This window comes from Aegilops tauschii, chromosome 6 (genome assembly GCF_002575655.3).
Source record: "Aegilops tauschii subsp. strangulata cultivar AL8/78 chromosome 6, Aet v6.0, whole genome shotgun sequence".
Taxonomy (NCBI): domain Eukaryota; kingdom Viridiplantae; phylum Streptophyta; class Magnoliopsida; order Poales; family Poaceae; genus Aegilops; species Aegilops tauschii.
Window position 1 is genome coordinate 4455221 of NC_053040.3, and position 17994 is coordinate 4473214.

At 46.0% G+C, this 17994-nt stretch overlaps 3 protein-coding genes across 7 annotated transcripts; 1 reads left to right on the top strand and 2 right to left on the bottom strand.

Moving 5' to 3' along the window:
- Positions 1-2: 2 nt before the first annotated feature.
- LOC109731430 (putative invertase inhibitor) lies at positions 3-575 on the bottom strand. Its single transcript, XM_020290578.2, has one exon. The coding sequence runs from the start codon at positions 573-575 to the stop codon at positions 3-5; it is 573 nt and encodes a 190-aa protein (XP_020146167.2).
- A 395-nt stretch (positions 576-970) lies between these two features.
- On the bottom strand, positions 971-1942 carry LOC141025653 (putative invertase inhibitor). Its single transcript, XM_073501569.1, has one exon. It carries the CDS (start codon positions 1940-1942, stop codon positions 1340-1342), a length of 603 nt encoding a protein of 200 aa, XP_073357670.1. The 3' UTR covers positions 971-1339.
- A 6344-nt stretch (positions 1943-8286) lies between these two features.
- On the top strand, positions 8287-12235 carry LOC109731434 (uncharacterized). Of its 5 annotated transcripts, none has more exons than XM_040398028.3 (6): positions 8287-8500; positions 8653-8715; positions 9372-9425; positions 9577-10721; positions 11437-11525; positions 11906-12235. In XM_040398028.3, exons 1-5 carry the CDS (start codon positions 8319-8321, stop codon positions 11523-11525), a joined length of 1533 nt encoding a protein of 510 aa, XP_040253962.1. In that variant the 5' UTR covers positions 8287-8318; the 3' UTR covers positions 11906-12235. The 5 variants fall into 5 exon arrangements, with proteins under 5 accessions (XP_040253962.1, XP_040253961.1, XP_040253963.1 ...); XM_040398027.3 differs by having other exon boundaries at positions 9375-9425; positions 11433-11525; XM_020290580.3 differs by having other exon boundaries at positions 8304-8500; positions 11433-11525.
- Positions 12236-17994: the final 5759 nt, after the last annotated feature.

Genomic DNA, 17994 nt, shown 5'->3' on the forward strand with positions numbered 1-17994 from the left:
ATTCAGAGTAATGAGATGATGGCGAGGGAGATGACGGCGTGCTGGAACAGGCGCCGACTCTCCCCTTCCATGGGCGACTGCAATCCCTGCTCCTTGAACTCGTCGTTGCAGGTAACCGGCGCGTCGGTGGTGGCGGTCATCTTCGTCTTGGCATCGGCGTACCTCCCGTCCTCGATGGCGGCGATGGAGTCGTCGAGGTCGGCCATGGCGTCGCGGAACACGTCGATGCAGGCGTTGAGGCAGGACCACCTTGTCGACCTCGTTGTCTCCTTGCCCCGGAGCGCTGCCATTCCGGAGTCCATGCCTGCCACCCCGGCCTGCACCAGCTTGGCGGAGATGAGGGCGAGCCCGTGGAGGCTGGCGTCGTGGCTTGAGGGGTCGGCCGAGAGGGAGGCGACGCAGAGGGCGTAGTCGACGTTCTGGTTGTTCTCGCCACATCTCTGGCAGGTCTCGGCGATGATATCGTCGCCATAAGGGAGCCGGATGATGGCGTCGGTGGAGGACATCGCCGGTTGCGGCAGAAGGAAGAGGGTGACAGAGGTGAGGAGGAAGATGTAGCTAGGCAGCGATGGCATCTTCGCTTCGCCTCCTCTACTCGGGGGTAGCGGCCACATTGTTTTCTGCTATACATATAGTGAGAGCAAGAGATAGGTTGAAGGAGGAAATGGGTGTGGCTGGTTGGTGAAGCGTGTGAGGAAGATGGAGTTGCAGGTTTGAGGCTGTGGCTTGCAACTGAAACCGAAGGCTAGTCCGTTATGCTACTCTTGCTGTCAAATTCAGAGATTCTCGGGGCAAATCATCTGAATCTCACGTCCAATGGAGGGATCGATGATGATTTCTGTCAGGATTTTTTCGACGAACTAAATCATCGGGAAATTTCCCTGCAAAGAACTATGATTTGCATACCTGGTTGTGTGTCATTGCCAACACACATTAATTCTGGTTTCACCAATCAAATCAAAAGTGATAGTAAAAAAGATCCCCATTACATGAGAATATGAGATACACAGTATACAAATTTTTCTTTGTACATACAGAAAAAAAAAACAGATGTGATGAGTGAATTCATCTTGTTATTATCATTGCTTTATTTATTATCTGATGGCGATCAGTAAATCATGGTCTACAATATTCGCTTTTATGGACAATCGAAAACGTAAAAAAAAAGAGAAGAAAAAGAAAATGGGGTCCCAACTACACCTGATTGATCATATATAACAATGGTAATCATCAATAATGAACGATGAGTGATGGTGACGAGGAAATATTGATGGTGATCCATGCAAGAAGAAGACGGCGACGATGATCTGATCCATGGAGGCGAGGCGACGACGCATGATCATTTGGCGGCGGCGTGGGTGAAGCCGATGGCGATGTGGGCGATGCGCTCGTACTCGCGGTCGTGGGCGGCGACGGGGATGGCGCGCGGCGGGGCGCCCCTCCAGGCGTCCTCGCAGCTCCGGGACGCGCCCAGCGCCGCCATGAGCTGCTGCATGGCGAGGCCGTACACTTTGGCCTGCAGGTTGTCCAGCGCGTCGCGGAGCAGGTCGGCGGCGCCGCCGTACTGCTCCAGGCAGTGGTCGAACCGGGCGCGGTCGGCGCCCTCGGCCTCGAGCTCCGCCAGGTCCTCGATCTTGGCCTCCGTGCTGGCGGCGTGGTCGACGGCGATCCTCGTGGCCAGCACCGCCAGGCCGTGGATCCCGGCGGAGGCCGAGGCGTCGGCGCTGCGTGCGTCCGCGTTCAGGGAGCGCACGCAGTGGTCGTAGTCCACGCCGTGGTGCGTGTCGGAGGCCCCCCGGCACGCCGCCTCCACGCTCACCGGGGTCGCGCACGACTCCGGCGCGTCCCACTCGCCCTCCGCCGCCGCCGGCGCCGCCAGGAAGAGGGCGGCGGCGAGGAGGACGCCGACGATGCACACCGCGGGTCGCGCCGTGAACCCCATTGCTGCGCCTGCTCTGGCCGGCCGGCGATCGAGCTCTGACCGGGGGCTGATGGATCAATCAACCAAGAAGGAAGAAGGTTGCTGGAGAGCGAGGGAGGAGGAAAGATCGATCGAGAGGCGAGCGCGAGGCGTGGGGATATTAATAGCTAGGGGGTTGATCGATCGGGGAAGATGGAGATGGAGGAGAGGTGGGGAGGAAGCCTCGGCCTCGGCCTCGGCGCCATTGGTGCACTGCCGCATCACGGTCGAGCTCCTGTTTTTAGCCATGGCCATGCATGCACGCACCAAGGAAGTTTGAATGCTTCAGGCAGGCATGCAAGAGCTAGCGGAGGAGAGACGATTAGGATGGCCCACCAGGCAGAACGGTCACCAGCAACGCCGACGTAGCCATGATTAGCTGAGCGCATCCCAGCCGTCCCTTATAGGCCCAGTCCTTTTCACACAGGATTCTGCAGAATCAAGATTTTGGAAAATTTTCCCAGAATCTGTTGCCGAGTTCTTTTCTGGGATTATAGGTTGAGATTCTAAAAAGAGTTGTGTGTTGAAATGTCTGTAGTACCCTTAGACAGACATTGTTTGATGAATTTATTAACACCTTGTTGTTTCTAACAGTATCTAGTCGAATATGAGTATGAAAGTGATTTATGAATGTCATAAAAAGTGCTAAATATTACATTTAGAATGAATTTAAAGATTTGTTCATTACAAAAATGGATGAACTAAAAAAAAAGATAATCTCAAGGTACGAGACTAGCAGCAATTGCCTCGCGTATTGCGTTCATGGTACCATCATCTTCTGGTGGTAGAGCATTGGCACCTATAAACGGCAACGGAGGTTGCACATATGCATCATTGTCGAACTTGTCAAAATGCTCATCACGTAACTTGCTATCACGAATCCAATTGTGGAGACACATGCATGCAGTGACAATCATCTTTTGGGTCTCCGGTTTGTACCGAGGTATGCCTCCAACTCCAAGAATTCGCCATTTCATCTTGAGAACACCAAATGTTCTTTCGATGACATTTCGCAAGGAAGAATGTCGATGGTTGAATGTCTCATATCTCCCAACTGGTGGGTGTTGTTGGAAATCTGGTACATAGTATCGTTGCCCTTTGTATGGAGATAGATATCCAACCCCGTTTGGATATCCGGAGTCGACAAGATAATATTTATCTACAGTGCGACATCAACAAAAGAAATTAGAAATTTACAACATACCATCCTGTATATAACAATATGGATACATGCGAGATGTTACCTGTGGGGGTTGTGGAAAGTGATCATAACGAACTATGACATCGCTCCATACACGTGTGTCATGAACAGATCCGGGCCATCCGGGAACAACAAACGTGAACCTCATATCAAAATCACACACTGCCATAACATTTTCACTTGTGTAACCTTTCCTATTCCTGTGTTGGGGCTCCAACTCCTTAGGCACAATCACCTTAATGTGCGTTCCATCAATGGCTCAAATAGCATGTTGAAAATGAGGCCAAAACTTTGTTTTTTCTAAGTACTGAGTGTGGTTCAGAGAAAGTTGGATCAATTGGTCTTATGTAATCACCGGCCATGCGGTCTACACACTCCAAAACCTCGTGGAATTTCTTATTAATGACAGAATGACTATGTGCAAACCAATCTGCGACATTATCAGTTGTCTAACATGTACCCACAGTCCATAAAAATTGTGCCAATGCTTCTTTGGATGAAATGTTGGAAGTTGACTCAAGCCCATACTTCTGAACTAGTAGATCATGCAATGTGCGAAACACCGACCTCCTCATTCTGAACATAGCATAGAAAGCTTTTGCATCTTTCTCCTTCTTTTCTACCCATTGGAGGCCTGTAACAAGATGTAACTTTCTTGGTGCGTACGGCAGTGTCACACTTGAAGACGCCACATCCATAGCAAATGCAACCATGGCCACCTCAAATTCCTTTTCTTCTCGTTTCTTTCTGGATTTATCCATCTGCCACAACAACATGCACATAGTGTAATATTAGATACAACATAGTTCAGATAACAATACATCTCCAAAGCAAATAGCTTAGTTCACAAAAGTACACCTCCAAAGCAAGTAGCTTAGCTCACAACATTACAAGTAAATAGTCTGGTAGAAAGCAATTAAAACATAGATGTTCTACTTATTATTGAGCTCCCACATCCTCTTTATCCATCCAAGCCTTGCAAGAGGTTCATGAGCCGTGAAAGTGGAGAAAACATCATGATATTTCTTTTCCATGAGCTTTGTGTATTTATGTATAATGCTGAGATGATTCAACTTTCAGTATTTTAGTACAATTTCCACAATGGTGAAGTTAATATTTACAGAATTGTGAGGTATAACTTCATCGACCACCTTGAGTGACTAGTACAAATTTGTTTGACCGCTGACATTTATTACTCAGCAGGTATCTAGAGTTGATCTAGGATTGCTGAGACACAAATGGGTATTTGGCATCTTTTTTTATGCTGGGCATGTGATGTGGTCATTGCAAAAGTTGTCCCCATGTTGGTTATTCCATTTTATATGATGCGACATCTGATGTATCAAAATGAAAAAAGTATTTAATTTGCAACAAAAATCTTGATCTAGTCTTGAATGCTAGTCCAATATGGGATCTGCTGTCGAAAAAATATTTGCAAGTTTGAAAACAATTTTGAGAATTTCAAAAAAAATTCACATCTTTTAAAAAATGTTCATAATTTTCCAAAAAGTTCATGAATTCAAAAATTATTCATCACTTTTAAAAATGGTTTGCGAATTTGAAAAAGAAAGTATGGAAAATAAAATAATAAAAGATAAAAGATAAAAATAAAAAAGAAGGAAAACCTGGAAGAAAAACAGAGGTAAAAAATAAATACCGATTAAGGGAAGGTTCTAGAACATTGCCAAAACCAGTGAGGAATAACCCAGATGGGCCGGCCCATACAGAGGCTGAGGCGTGCGGGGTGTGCGTTTGTGGTTTTATAATTTTGTTAAAAAAAAACTCCAGGAATTCAAGAAATATTTGCGGTTTTATAATTTTGTTCGGAATTTTAAAAATGTTCAAATTTTTGAAAGTTTGCTCAATTTTATGAAATGTTTGGTAATTTCAATAAATGATCACGGATTAAAGTTTTGTACATCATTTTACTAAATCTATTTTAAAAATTGTTCACACATTCAAAAACTGTCCATGTTTCAAAAAAATATTCAGAATTTCAAAAAAGTTCCATTTTCATAAAATTGTCCTTAGATTTCAAAAAATGGCCGCGCTTTAAAAAAAACCCCGCTCCTCCGCTCCGGCCCCGAATTCCTCCGCCGCTTCCGCGAGCACCACTGGAAATCCCCGCTCCTGCTCTCCGGGCGCCAGCGCCTTCAGTCCTGCTCTGGACCCGCCCGACCACATCCCTCCCGAGCGCTTCGCCATGCCCAGGAGCAGCAGCATTGGACCCGACGACGACAACCGTTGGGACGTGCTCGGCTGCCGCCACGTCCTCGCCGTCCTAGCCAACGTGCCGCGGCGTGTGATCGCCGTGTGGGATCCGCTCACCGGCCGACAGCGCCGCGTGGCTTTTCCGCCGTAAATGGTACAAGTTCTGTTGTCGTAATGTCGTGGTAAGGATTATTATTATTATTTCACTGGGCAATAGACGTGGTTTCGTTTACTATCCTTGTCACAAAAGCTACTTTCTCCTGATTAAGTTACATGAATGCATAAATGACTTACACATGTGCCTTCTCATTAAATCAACTTCTTTTTGAGTTTTCATTGGTTTATTTGGCTTATTTTGCTTGTAGGCAGGGCAGTTGGGTTGAAACGGTTGGATCTGAAAGTGCGAACACCTGAGATCTGAACAAGCGATGTAAACTTATCTCTTTTGCCGTATGTTTGCTTGGTTACAGAATTGATAAGATGATGCATGCTCTATTCTTGCAACATGCCTTTGAATAGAGATACCTGATGTTTTTTGCTTTGTTCTCTGAGCCTCTCATATACACTTGACACACAGTAAATCTGGAATGACTTGACAATCTTGGAAGTTTCTACTGCACTCATACGTAGTTATGTAGCAAGAATCTTGAAAACATGTCACCTAGGAATATAGTCTGCTATCAGTACCTCTGTTTTTAAATATAAGACATTTTGGCAGTTTAAACTGAACTGCCAAGGTCTTATATTTAGGAACAGAGGGTGTACTTAACAATGGGGTGGATGAAGCTTCTGAAGCTGGTGTATGTTGAAACTAAGACATGTTTGTAAGCAGTCTGACCTTCGGTTTTCAGTTTCTGTATGATCATTTAACTCTTCTGCAAGCTTATATGAAAAGGTTCAGCAACTTGAAACGTATCTCTTGCTTGCTGCAGGAATGGGTGCATACATAGGCCCATGTTACACTCATGCTCTTTTAATCGCGCAGAACGTTTAACCTGAGAAAAGGCCTTGATTTATATGTTTTCAGAAGCTACTCCAATTCCGGGTCTGCCATCCAGAAATTTTCTCGTTTCCGGTAAAACTAAAAATCTGTAGTGGTTTTGGATTTGCCATTTCCGGCAGACCATTAAGTCAATAGGTTCTTCAGGTCAGTCGCAAAAAAAAAAAGGTTCTTCAGGAAAAAAGAGAGGACAACTGTTGGTGGGTCTTATAGTCAGTGCTTGCTCTGGTGATGATAAACAATACGTACGTAAAAAGGAAGACTTTGCTCAGGCGGTAGTTTTTTCTTGTCTCTGATAATATCTCCGGTCTTTCATTCCGTTTGGCATGGTAAACACTCGTCCATGTCATGGAAATCTCTTGTAGAAAATGTGCAGGACTATTATTAATCCATGGTTCCTACTTGCTGAAATTGGTCTTGGTTCGTAGGCTGATCAGGCTAACAGCGGTTTCAGAACTGGCCACTTGGTAGATATATCTTTTTGCCTTGTGTATTATATTTTTTCTTGGTTATGCAAGTTTTAAGAGAACCCAAGATCTATTGTCTTTCTGTTTCTAGTGCATGAACTTGATTAATTTGTAAACTCTCTACTTCGTACACTTTCAAAAAAGCTAATACCAGAGAAAAACCTGCATAAATTACAATTTGGGAAGTTGCCAAATGTTTCTGCTTGTACTCGGTGAGCCTCTTATATGGAGCTGATGCACAAATTACAATCTGGGAGCTTGTTTTGCAAGTCAGCGAGTTTCTACTGCGATCATATGCAATTATGTAGCCAAGGACTTTGAGAACATGTCAGCTATAGAGGTTGGAAGGTGTGTAATACAAACTAATTGTCTTTGTATTGCTCTTCTCCGTTGCAAGTCTAGTGTTGCTGGGTTGCTTCAGCTTTGTGTATTTCTGTATAATGCTGAGATGATTCAGCTTTCAGTATTTTAGTATAATTTCCACAATGGCGAACTTAATATTTGTAGAATTGTGAGGTATAACTTCATTGGCTACCTTGAGTGACTAGTACAGATTTGTGTTGACCGGTGACGTTTATTACTCTAAAGGTATATATCTAGGGTTTTTGAGGGAACTAGGGTTGCTGAGGCACATAAATGGCCATTCGGCATCTTTTTATGTTGGGCATGTGATACATGTGGTCATTGCAAAAACAGTTCCTATGTTAGTTAATCCATTTTATATGATGTGGCATGTGATGTATCCAATTGAAAAAAGTACCCCCTCCGTCCCATAATGTAAGACGAAGCTTGCAAAAGTGTCTTACATTATGGGAAAGAGTAGTACTTAATTTGCAACAAAAATCTTGATCTAGTCTTAAGTACTAGTCCAATACCGGTTCTGCCGTCGAAAAAATATTCGTGAGTTTGAAAACAATTTTCAGATTTTTTAAAATCACATGTTTTAAAAAATGTTCATAATTTTCCGAAAACAATTCACATCTTTTAAAAAATGTTCATAATTTTCCGAAAAGTTGACGAATTCAAAAATTATTCGTCACTTCAAAAAAAAAGGTTTGTGAATTTGAAAAAGGAAAAACGGAAAAGAAAAGAAAAAAGAAAAATATAAAAGATAAAAATAAAAAAAGAAGGAAAACCTGTTCTTGTTTTCAAAAAGTATCTGGCTGGTCTGTTGTCATGAACTATCAGTAATTCTCGTGGCTCGCGATATTGATGTCTTGTGTTTGATTTCTTGCGAGTTTTTGCGTATGTTTGCGCCACAGTACCCAGTCGGTGGCTGTTAATAGGACCTTCTTCCCATACATTTTTTTTTTGAGGAAACCTCCCCACACATTCTTTTTTGAGAAAACATTCCACACATCACATGGCGCCCTATGTCAAGACAATAGAGGAGGAAGAAAGATTGCCAAAAGAGAGGAGGAAGAAAGATTGGTGATAGGGCCTTTTCTAATCGACAGATTGGGCTGGGCTGGGCTTGGAATGGGCTGCACCTTTAGTTCACAGTCTGCGAACTATCTCAGCTCCCCCCTCACTCCTCAGTCCCCACTCTCCACTCCTCTCAGCAGCTGGCGGTCGGAAGGACAGAAAGGGGGAGCGGAGCCGCCGCCGGCGACCTCACCCCGCCGCCCCGTCGCCGTCCCCGGTGATCGGATCCGATCGAGGTCAGCCCACCCCTTCTCCTTCCGCTCCTTCTCCATCTAATCTACTCCTAGCTATTCCTGTTTCTTTTCTTCGTATTTTTCCCCCTCCTAGCAGAAAACCCTAGCCAGATTTCCCCTCCCAATCAAACCCTAACATTCCTCCCCCGCCGCAGCGGCGGAGAGAGGAAGGAGATGGCGCTGCTGATGGACCCCGCCGAGGTTCCCCAAGGCCGAGGGTAAGATCCCGCCGATGCCCTGCCTGCCCCCCTCTTCATTTTGCACATCGCACCACTTGCTCTGTGCGTATGTGAAGCGGTTGAGGGCTGAGAGCTCTCCTCTTACTCTTGTGTATCGTCCAAGATCAGCAGACATTGGTCAATTTGCGTGCCTGATCAGTGGCCCTGTGATGCGAGGTGCTTGCGAGTTGCAAGGTGGATGGGCAAGAGGCAGTAGGCTCCGGCACTTTTACACGGTTTCTTTCTCAAGTCTTGCTAGTGATCTAACCTTCGGTTAATGCCTTTCGCATAACCACGTGCAGCAGCGGCAGACGATGTCTCAACCTTCATTGCTGGGGTTGCTGCTTGCCACATGACCCTTTACTTTAGCAACTCTGATGTTTTTCCAGTAATCTCATCTGAAAAGCATCTCCTGCTTCATGTTTCGGTGTCTGGATACTCGTCGCCGATAGCTAAGAGCACAATGCTAAGAATGTTTTACTGCCTAGTGTAGAGAACGCGCCTAGCCCGAGTCGCCTACTCAAATCAAAGAAACTAAGAATGTTTTCAGTGTTTTGGAAAGTATCTCCTGCTTGATGCTTATACACTTGCATGATATTCGTGACTGATAACTTGTTGTCATGCTTATTAACCTTAGTTGGATTTCTGGATTGCAGCAGTGCAGAGAGAGGAGGGCTGATGGATCCCGCTGAGGTTCCCCAACTCCAGTGGTAAGGTCCCGCCCGATGTTCTTTCATTTTGTGCAGTGCACTGCTTACTCTGTGTGTGCAATGCTGGCCGGATGGATGTACATATGTCTGCTTTGTGTGCTGCATCATTTCAGAAACCAGAAGATTGATTAACATTTTATTTTCGTCTTAGGGCCGACCCCGTTTCCAGCTCGCCGCGTGTGTACGGTAGGAAGCAGTGGCGTGCCGTGTGCAAGGTGCTCGGCAACGACAATCTCCTCGCTGAGATCCTCGTCCGCCTCCCTCCCAATCCGTCCTCGCTCCCCCGCGCATCTGTCGTGTGCAAGCGCTGGCTCGGCATCCTCTCCGACCCCGAGTTCCTCAAACGCTTCCGCAAGCACCACCGCAAGCCTCCTCTCCTCGGCTTCTTTGAAGGGTATGCCAACCGCTTTGCTCCCGTCATGGACTCGCCGGACCGTATCACTGCCTCCTGCTTCTCCATGCCCAAGAGCAGCACGCCCTACAGCGACCATCGAGAATACATGGGCTGCCGCCACGGCCTCGCTGTTCTGGTCAACAAGCAGGATCGCAAGACCTTCGTGTGGGATCCCCTCACTGGCCGACAGCACAGCGTGGATTTTCCACCCGGGCTCGATGACGCCTTCACGGGGAATTTCTGTATGTGGCGTGCCGCAGTGTTGTGTGCTGATGCCGAAGATGGGCATGTCCATGGAGACTGCTTCTTGAGCCCGTTTAAATTGGTTTTGCTCTGCTGCGGTGGATACAATACACAGGCATTTTGTTCTGTCTATGACTCGGTGTCTGGTGTTTGGGGAGGTGTTTTCTCGACCGCGGTATCACGTATAATTTCTCTGTTAAGGCCCAGCATCCTGGTTGGTAATGCACTTTGCTGGCTGATTTCTGGAGGTGATATCCTTGTGTTTGATTTGGAATGTCAGAGCCTTGATGTGATCGAGAAGCCGGCATTCTACTATGTTACCGACGGGTGTTTTCAGATCTTACGGATGGAGGGTGGTGGACTTGGCCTTGCTGTTTTGTTGGACTTGACCATCCAATTGTGGGAGAGGAAATCTAACTCCGATGGTGTCGTTGGATGGGTGTTGCTGAAGAAAACCATTCCACTGGAGGGGATGTTTCCAAGGAGAATGAATTCTGTACGTATCGTCGGGTATGATGAGGACACAAATGTGATTGTTCTCACTTCGATGACCGGCAACTTCACGCTCCAACTTGACTCGATGCAGCTCAAACATATTGTTAAAAGAAACAACATATGTTACGACCCGTTTTATCCCTACACAAATTTCTATACTGCAGGTAATACCTCCCTGTTTACATTGTACAAATAAGAAAGCCCAATTAGTATGTTTCACTCAGATTCAATGCAGTTGCTTTAGGCACTTGGTTGCGGTAATATTGTTCCTTTGAGTAAGGATATATATAAATACATTGTGCTGTTTGTTTTTTGTTGGTCTGGTGATTTTATGGTGATCTAAATTCTTATTATTACTAGGCTACATTAAAGCTAGAACAGGAATATAACTATTGCTTTGATGCCTGGCCATTGCTAAATCCTAACTATGATTATGTGCTTGCAATGATCTTGTCATCAGAGGGTCTCAAACAATTGAAATGAAACCATCTGCTCAGAGGGTCTTAAAGCTTGTTAAGTTTTTTCATTCAGTGTTTTGCCTTGTAAGATTAAAATTTATCTTGATCAATCCTGATAGTTATCGCCAATTCATAGTACCATGTACTCTAGTTTTTATCGAGGAGTAGTACTAGTTCATTAATTTCACATAGTACCATGTAATGCTTGTTTTGGAACTTAGGTTTTCCAATCTGCGCATATTTTATTTTGGCATTATGGTCATAACTGGTACAAACTCGCTCGAAAATAATTCTGGATAAATGAATTTTTTTTGAACATGTAAGCAAACAATTCTTTTTTGGACCCAGCAACATTTACTATCCTTGGCTCAACTTTTCTTTCAATTTTCGTTTGGTTTGCGCTTCTTTTGCTTGTAGCAAGGCAGGGCAGTCGGCCGGGAAGGGGTGAATCTGGAACTAATTGTGATCGGACCAGATCTGCTAACATACTATCTTGGTCGAACAATTTAGGTAATTTTATCTTCCCGTATATGTTTTTTTTCTGCTTTCCCAATTTACAAGATGGTGCCATGGCAATTCTTAGATTTCCAAAAAGCATGCCTTTGAGTAGAGATCCCAGACATTTTTTTGCCTCAGATGATAGGCATATTGTCACTGATCTTTTATGTTCTACTGCAACCGTACATAGTTATGTAGCACACAAAGTAAATGTTCTCTTATAGTATCACTTTGTCTAACAGTGCTGGGATGATTCAGCTCTGGATATTTTTCGTATAATTTGCACTATGACAAAGTTAATGCTTATTTCTGGGGATCATACATAATTTGGCTTTTCTGTGGGAGAGCATTACCAATTTGTTTTTACTGAGATGATATTGATTGTTCTGCAGGTACTGAGAGTTAAATTCGGGTTGCTGAGACGCAGCCATGGCTAGTTGGCATACGGAAGTTCTTCTATTTTGTTGAGATGCAAACATGGCTAGTTGGTGCAGTGAAGTTCTTCTATTTTGTATGGTGTGGTCGACGCTTAAACTGTCCCACCATGTAGTCTGTTGGATCATCTAGTATGTATGCCGTGGTCGATGCTGAGATGTCTCCTCTATGTGGTATGTAGGTTGTTCTACTTTTAGGTACCGCGGGCTGTGACGTGAACCTATCGGGTTTAATCATCTGAAATCTTATATATATATTAGTATCTAAGATCAGCAGGCATTAGTCGATTTGTGTGCCTGGTTAGTGACTCGCGGAGTTGGTCCTGTTAATGCTTTGCCTTGTGATGCGAGGTACTAGCAAGGTGGACGGACAATGAGCAGTAGGCTCTGGCACTTTACAGAGTTTCTTTGTGAAGTCCCTAACTGTGAGTCTTGCTAGTGATCCAACTGTGATAATGCTGCTCACATCTACACTTGCAGCAGAGGCAGACAATGCCTGTATATGCTCTGTTTTACTGCCTAGCTAGAGCCCCAGTTGTATATGCCCAGTTGCTAGTGGTCTAACTGATGTTTCCCTAGTTGGGTCTTTCTTGGAGACAAATCAGAAAAATGTTGTCAGTTTTTGTTTTAACTTCAAAGAGTTTTGTGGCTTGGCTCTTAATCAAAATAGTGTTGTGAGTTTTTGTTTGAACTTCGTTTGACTGGAAAAAATTACTGATCTTTTTGTTAAATGCTTGTCCTATTCTGGATCTGCTAGGAGATTTTTATTGTCCTGCATTACGCTGAAGATATTTTTCAGATCTTGGCCTTGCCGTTCTCGGCACTCGCCCATCAAAGTCAGTTATCCAGGAAAAGCAAAAGATCACTGCAGCCATGGCGACTGCCAACCGGTGACTGCCATGGCGACATTTTGCTTCCGACTGCACCTTGGCGCGTCGGGCTACATGCGCATAAGGAAAATGCTCCTGTCAAAGTCAAAACGTTTGGTTGTGATGTTCGTTTTTTTTTAGCACAGTTTCAGTTCCATACGTTTTGACTTATGAATCAGGCCCTACTTCATGCTCCATTTTCTTGCAGATCACACTCACAATGTTGTGTACTGCACTTGACCTGACCTTGTAGATTACTTTTTTTTTCCTTGTTCATGCAGTCTTCAACATACGTTGAATAGCTCGATTCTGTCTCCATCGCAAAAAAAGAGAGAGGTTCAATTGGCTCATAGTACTACTGTGTATTGGTCAATTAGTTCATTATAACATAGTACTGCACAAAAAACAACAATCTAAGAAAAGTGGTTGAATCTCTGTATTGATTAAGTAGTTTGTGAACCTTGCTGTGTTGCTGGTATACGAACTGGAAGAAGCATAATAACATGCTTGTCATGTCAGATATATAAAGGAACAAAAAGTGGTTCCGAGAGTCAAGTTATTTGGTCAATCAATGTTCAAAATAGGATTTATAAATTGACAAGTTTGAAAGAAACATGGGGAGGTGGGGGGCGGGGATAATTTTGAGAAATATAAATTGTGTAAAAGCCACTCCTTGAAATATTACAAGAAAGTGTAGTAAAATAAAAAAATAGAAAACTTAAAAAATAAGGATATTCATATTTTTTTCTTTCAAAGTCAGGTATCACAAAATAAAAATTGGAAAGAAAATATTTATGCTTTACCAAATATCATGGTTTTCCTAAAAAGCATGGTTTTTAAAAATGAAATCATCTCACAAAAAAAAAGAAATTATCTCACGGAAAAAAGTCTTGCCTAAAAAAACTATGGTTTTCCATAACGACTCTACCGAGGAGAAAATCATGTGACACCTGGATTTTTTCCGAGAAACTTGCACATAGTCATCCGTATTTAAAAAAAAATCTCCATGGTTTTTTATGAGAATATTGTTTTTCTCTGAGGTACTTAAGAGCAAGAAGACTGGCCTTTTTTTAAGTGTGAGTAAGAACATTGTTTTTTTAGGCAAGACATTTTTTTTTAGGGGTGGCACGAGTAAGAAGATTAGTGATAGGGCTTTTTTCTAATTGACAGATTGGGCTGGGCTTGGATGGGCCAGCATTACAAGGTAGGCTAGGCTGCAACCTCTTTTTCGGTCGTTCCTAACTCCACAGTCTCCCACTCTCAGGATTCTCAAAAAAAAAAAAGTCTCCCACTCTCAGCTGCGGACGGGAGAAAGCAGGAGCGGAGCCGCCGGCGACCACCGCCGCCCCGTCTCCGTCGATTCGAGGTCTGGCAACCCCTAATCCTTCCTCTCTGTTGAGATATAGATACATATGTGTATTTCTTATACAACAAGTCCTCCTCCTTTCATGTATAGTTGAGGACGTGGCTACCCTTTGTACTTATATATACGTGCATATTGCACCCGATCAAGATATTGTGAGTTGCATAACCTTCTACATGGTATCAACCTTCCTCCAATCCTCTACCCTAGCCGCGTCGCCGCCGCTTCCCAGCCGCCGCCGCTAGTCCCCTCACACGCCCGCGTCGCCGACTACTCGCCGCCGCCGTGCCACCTTCCACACAGGCCACGCCCGCGTAGCTTCTCCCTGCCGCTGCGGTAGCCTGCTTCCCCACTGCTTCCGCTCCCGCCCCGCGATCGCCTCGCGTCTCGCTCGCCCGCGTGCCCCCGCGATCGCCTCGCGTCTCGCTCGCCCGCGTGCCCCCGCGATCGCCTCTCCTCGCCCGCCCGCTTCTCTCCCGCCGCTAGCCGCCGAACCACAAACCCTAACCCGCCCAGGCGCTCCCGCCCGCTTCTCTCCCGCCGCTAGCCACCGAACCCCTAAACCCTAGCCACTACAAACCCTAACCCGCCCCGGCCGCACCTAACCCTAGCTGCTGCCATGTCGGGATCCAACCTCTCCGACCGGTCTGATGCCTCCACTCCTCCGGTCGTGAAGCCGCCGAATCCCTTCGACTCTTCCGCCGGCTCCTCCGCCGCCACTCTTCCTGATCCTGCCTACATCCGTGATGTTCCCATCGAACGTCACGTTCCGGTCATCCTCTCCCACAAAGAGGCAAATTTTTATGCTTGGAAGACATACTTCAATCTCCTCTTTCGTGAGTATAACCTGCAGGACCACATCGACGGCACCGCCAACCTCTTCGTCCTGAACCGTGACGCCGACTGGCTGGCGATCGACGCCACCATCATCAGGTGGCTGTTCCTCATCGTGTCCAAGGACATCTTCCACACCGTCGTTCGCGACAAGGATGATGCATGCACGGTGTGGAACAAGATCGTCGGCCTCTTCACCGACAACAAGCTCCAACGGATCGTATGTGGTTCGCCGCGATGAAGGAGGAATTTGACGCATTGCAACGCAATCACACTTGGCAGCTTGTTCCCCGTCCTCCTCGGGCCAACATCATTACCGGGAAGTGGGTATTCAAGCACAAGTTTCATCCGGATGGCACTCTTGACCGACACAAGGCTCGTTGGGTTGTTTGGGTTTTTGGTCAACGAGCAGGTGTTGACTTCACCGACACTTTCGCCCCCGTTGTCAAACCCGGCACGATTCGGACTGTTCTTCAGTTGGCGGTTTCTCGCTCCTGGCCTGTGCACCAGATGGATGTTTCCAATGCCTTTCTTCATGGTCATCTTGAGGAACAGGTGTTCTGTCAGCAGCCGACTGGGTTCGTCGATGAGTCTTCTCCGGATCATGTGTGCTTGCTCTCTCGGTCCTTGTACGGGCTCAAGCAAGCTCCTCGCGCGTGGTACCAGCGCATCGCAGCGTTTCTCACTCAGCTTGGTTTTCGCTCCACTCGCTCCGATGCTTCATTGTTTGTCTACCACCAGGGTGATGCTACAGCTTTCCTGCTGCTCTATGTCGACGACATCATCTTGACAGCATGCTCGACTGCCCTTCTTCGACAGCTCACTGATCGTCTTCGTGCTGAGTTTGCCATTAAGGACTTAGGTCCTCTGCACTATTTCCTCGGGATCGAGGTTATTCGTCGAGCAGATGGCTTCTTTCTTCATCAGCGGAAGTATGCTCATGAGCTTCTGGACCGTGCTGGGATGCTTAACTGCAAACCGGCTGCCACACCTGTCGATACGAAGGCCAAGCTTTCTGCCACAGATGGTTCTCCTGCTTCAGATGCTCCGTTCTACAGGTCGATTGTTGGTGCTCTTCAGTACCTCACTCTTACTCGTCCGGAGCTCCAGTACGCTGTGCAGCAGGTGTGCCTCCATATGCATGCTCCTCGTGATGCTCACTGGACCGCGGTCAAGCGCATTCTGCGCTATATCCGTGGCACCTTGGATCTTGGTTTGTCACTTCAGGCATCATCCTCTCTGGATCCGACGGCTTATTCTGACGCCGATTGGGCCGGCTGCCCTGACACCCGCCGCTCGACCTCGGGTTATTGCGTCTACCTTGAACCATCACTCATCCTTCCATGTATAGTTGAGGACGTGGCTATCCTTTGTACTTATATATACGTGCATATTGCACCCGATCAAGATATCGTGAGTTGCATAACCTTCTACACTCTCCTTCTCCATCTAATCTACTCCCTTCTTCTTTTCTCTTGTTAATTTTTACCTGGTACTAGTAGAAAACCCTAGCCAGATTTCCCCCTCCTAATCAAAAATTAAACCCTAACAATCCTCCCCTGCTGCAGCTGTGGAGAGATAGCTAGCTCATGGATCCGGCTGCAGAGGTTCCCCAAGGCCAAGGGTAAGAAGATTCCTCACCCTCTGCATTACTTTCTGCATGCTATTATATATGCTGGATGGATGTACATATGTGTATCGTATATATATGCTGGATGGATGGATGTACATATATATGTGTGGGATAAGATATATAATGGGAGAAACCAGTTGATTCATTATTACATGTCGTACGCTATGCTGTATTGGAGTATCGATCATGGATGTGCATATATATGTGTGTTGGATGTTTAATTTGCAGCTGCCTTGACGAGTTGACGTGCATATGTCTGTCCATTAAATACTTTTTTTTTCATGCCAGGGCCCATCTCATTCCCAGCTGGCCGCGTGTGTACAGCAGGAGGCTGCGCCGTTCTGTGCTGCTGGCCGGCCCCGTGTACAAGGTGCTCGGCGACGACAACCTCCTAATCGAGATCCTCGTCCGCCTCCCTCCCAAGCCGTCCTCGCTCCCCCGCGCGTCCATGGTATGCAAGCGCTGGGGCAGCATCCTCTCCGACCCCCACTTCCGCAAACGCTTCCTTAAGCACCACCGGAAGCCTCCTCTGCTCGGCTTCTTCCAAGGCTATGCCGACCGCTTTGCTCCAGTCATGGACCCGCCGAACCGCGTCCCTGCCGCGGGCTTCTCCCTGCCCAGGAGCAGCACACCCTACAACGACCACGGAGAATACATGGGCTGCCGGCATGGCCTCGCTGTCATAATCAATAAGCATGAGCGCAACACCGTTGATATTCAGAGTGGCCAACATTGTCTGGCAGAAGGACATGAGAAGAATAGATGCACAAGAGTTTCTTCAGTCTGAAGCTCGCAGAGGATGCAGTTAACATTTCTTTTCAACACCTGGTCCAGTGATGTAGTGGCATCTGCGTAGCATCTTGTATGTGTTCAACCGATCAGACAGGAGCAGCCAAGCAAAGACTTTCAGCTTCGTTGAGTTGCTGTGTGGCAGTGTTGTTCTGAATCTCTCAGACCTCCTCTCTGGCCTGATTTAATAAGGGGAGGTGGAAGGCCATATTCAGTGATTGAATGTCAAGGAATTCCTGTGTATTATCGATTCTTATATTTGAAAAAAGCATACCTTTGAGTAGAGATACCAAAAAATTTTGCGCTGTACTCCGAGCCTCTCACATGGGCTCGTCACAAATAGTAAATCCGGACTGAGTTGAAAATCTTGGAAGTTCAGTTTTTTTACCTCAGATGATAGGCGTCAAGTCACTGATCTTTTAGTTTCTAACACGATCGTACGTAGTTATATAGTAAGAATCTTTAAAATCTGTCAACAAATGGGTGCCAGTATAAACTAAATATTCTCTTTTGCTGTTCTCCGGTTGTAGTGCTAGTTTGTCTAATAACACTGCATGAT

Coding starts and splice junctions, on each gene's coding strand:
- LOC141025653 (XM_073501569.1), bottom strand. CDS start 1,942: ATGGGGTTCACGGCGCGACCCGCGGTGTGCATCGTCGGCGTCCTCCTC.
- LOC109731430 (XM_020290578.2), bottom strand. CDS start 575: ATGCCATCGCTGCCTAGCTACATCTTCCTCCTCACCTCTGTCACCCTC.
- LOC109731434 (XM_020290580.3), top strand. CDS start 8,319: ATGGGCTGCACCTTTAGTTCACAGTCTGCGAACTATCTCAGCTCCCCC. Junction 8,501..8,652: donor GGTGATCGGATCCGATCGAG/GTCAGCCCACCC, acceptor CCCCCGCCGCAG/CGGCGGAGAGAGGAAGGAGA. Junction 10,722..11,432: donor CACAAATTTCTATACTGCAG/GTAATACCTCCC, acceptor TTTTGCTTGTAG/CAAGGCAGGGCAGTCGGCCG.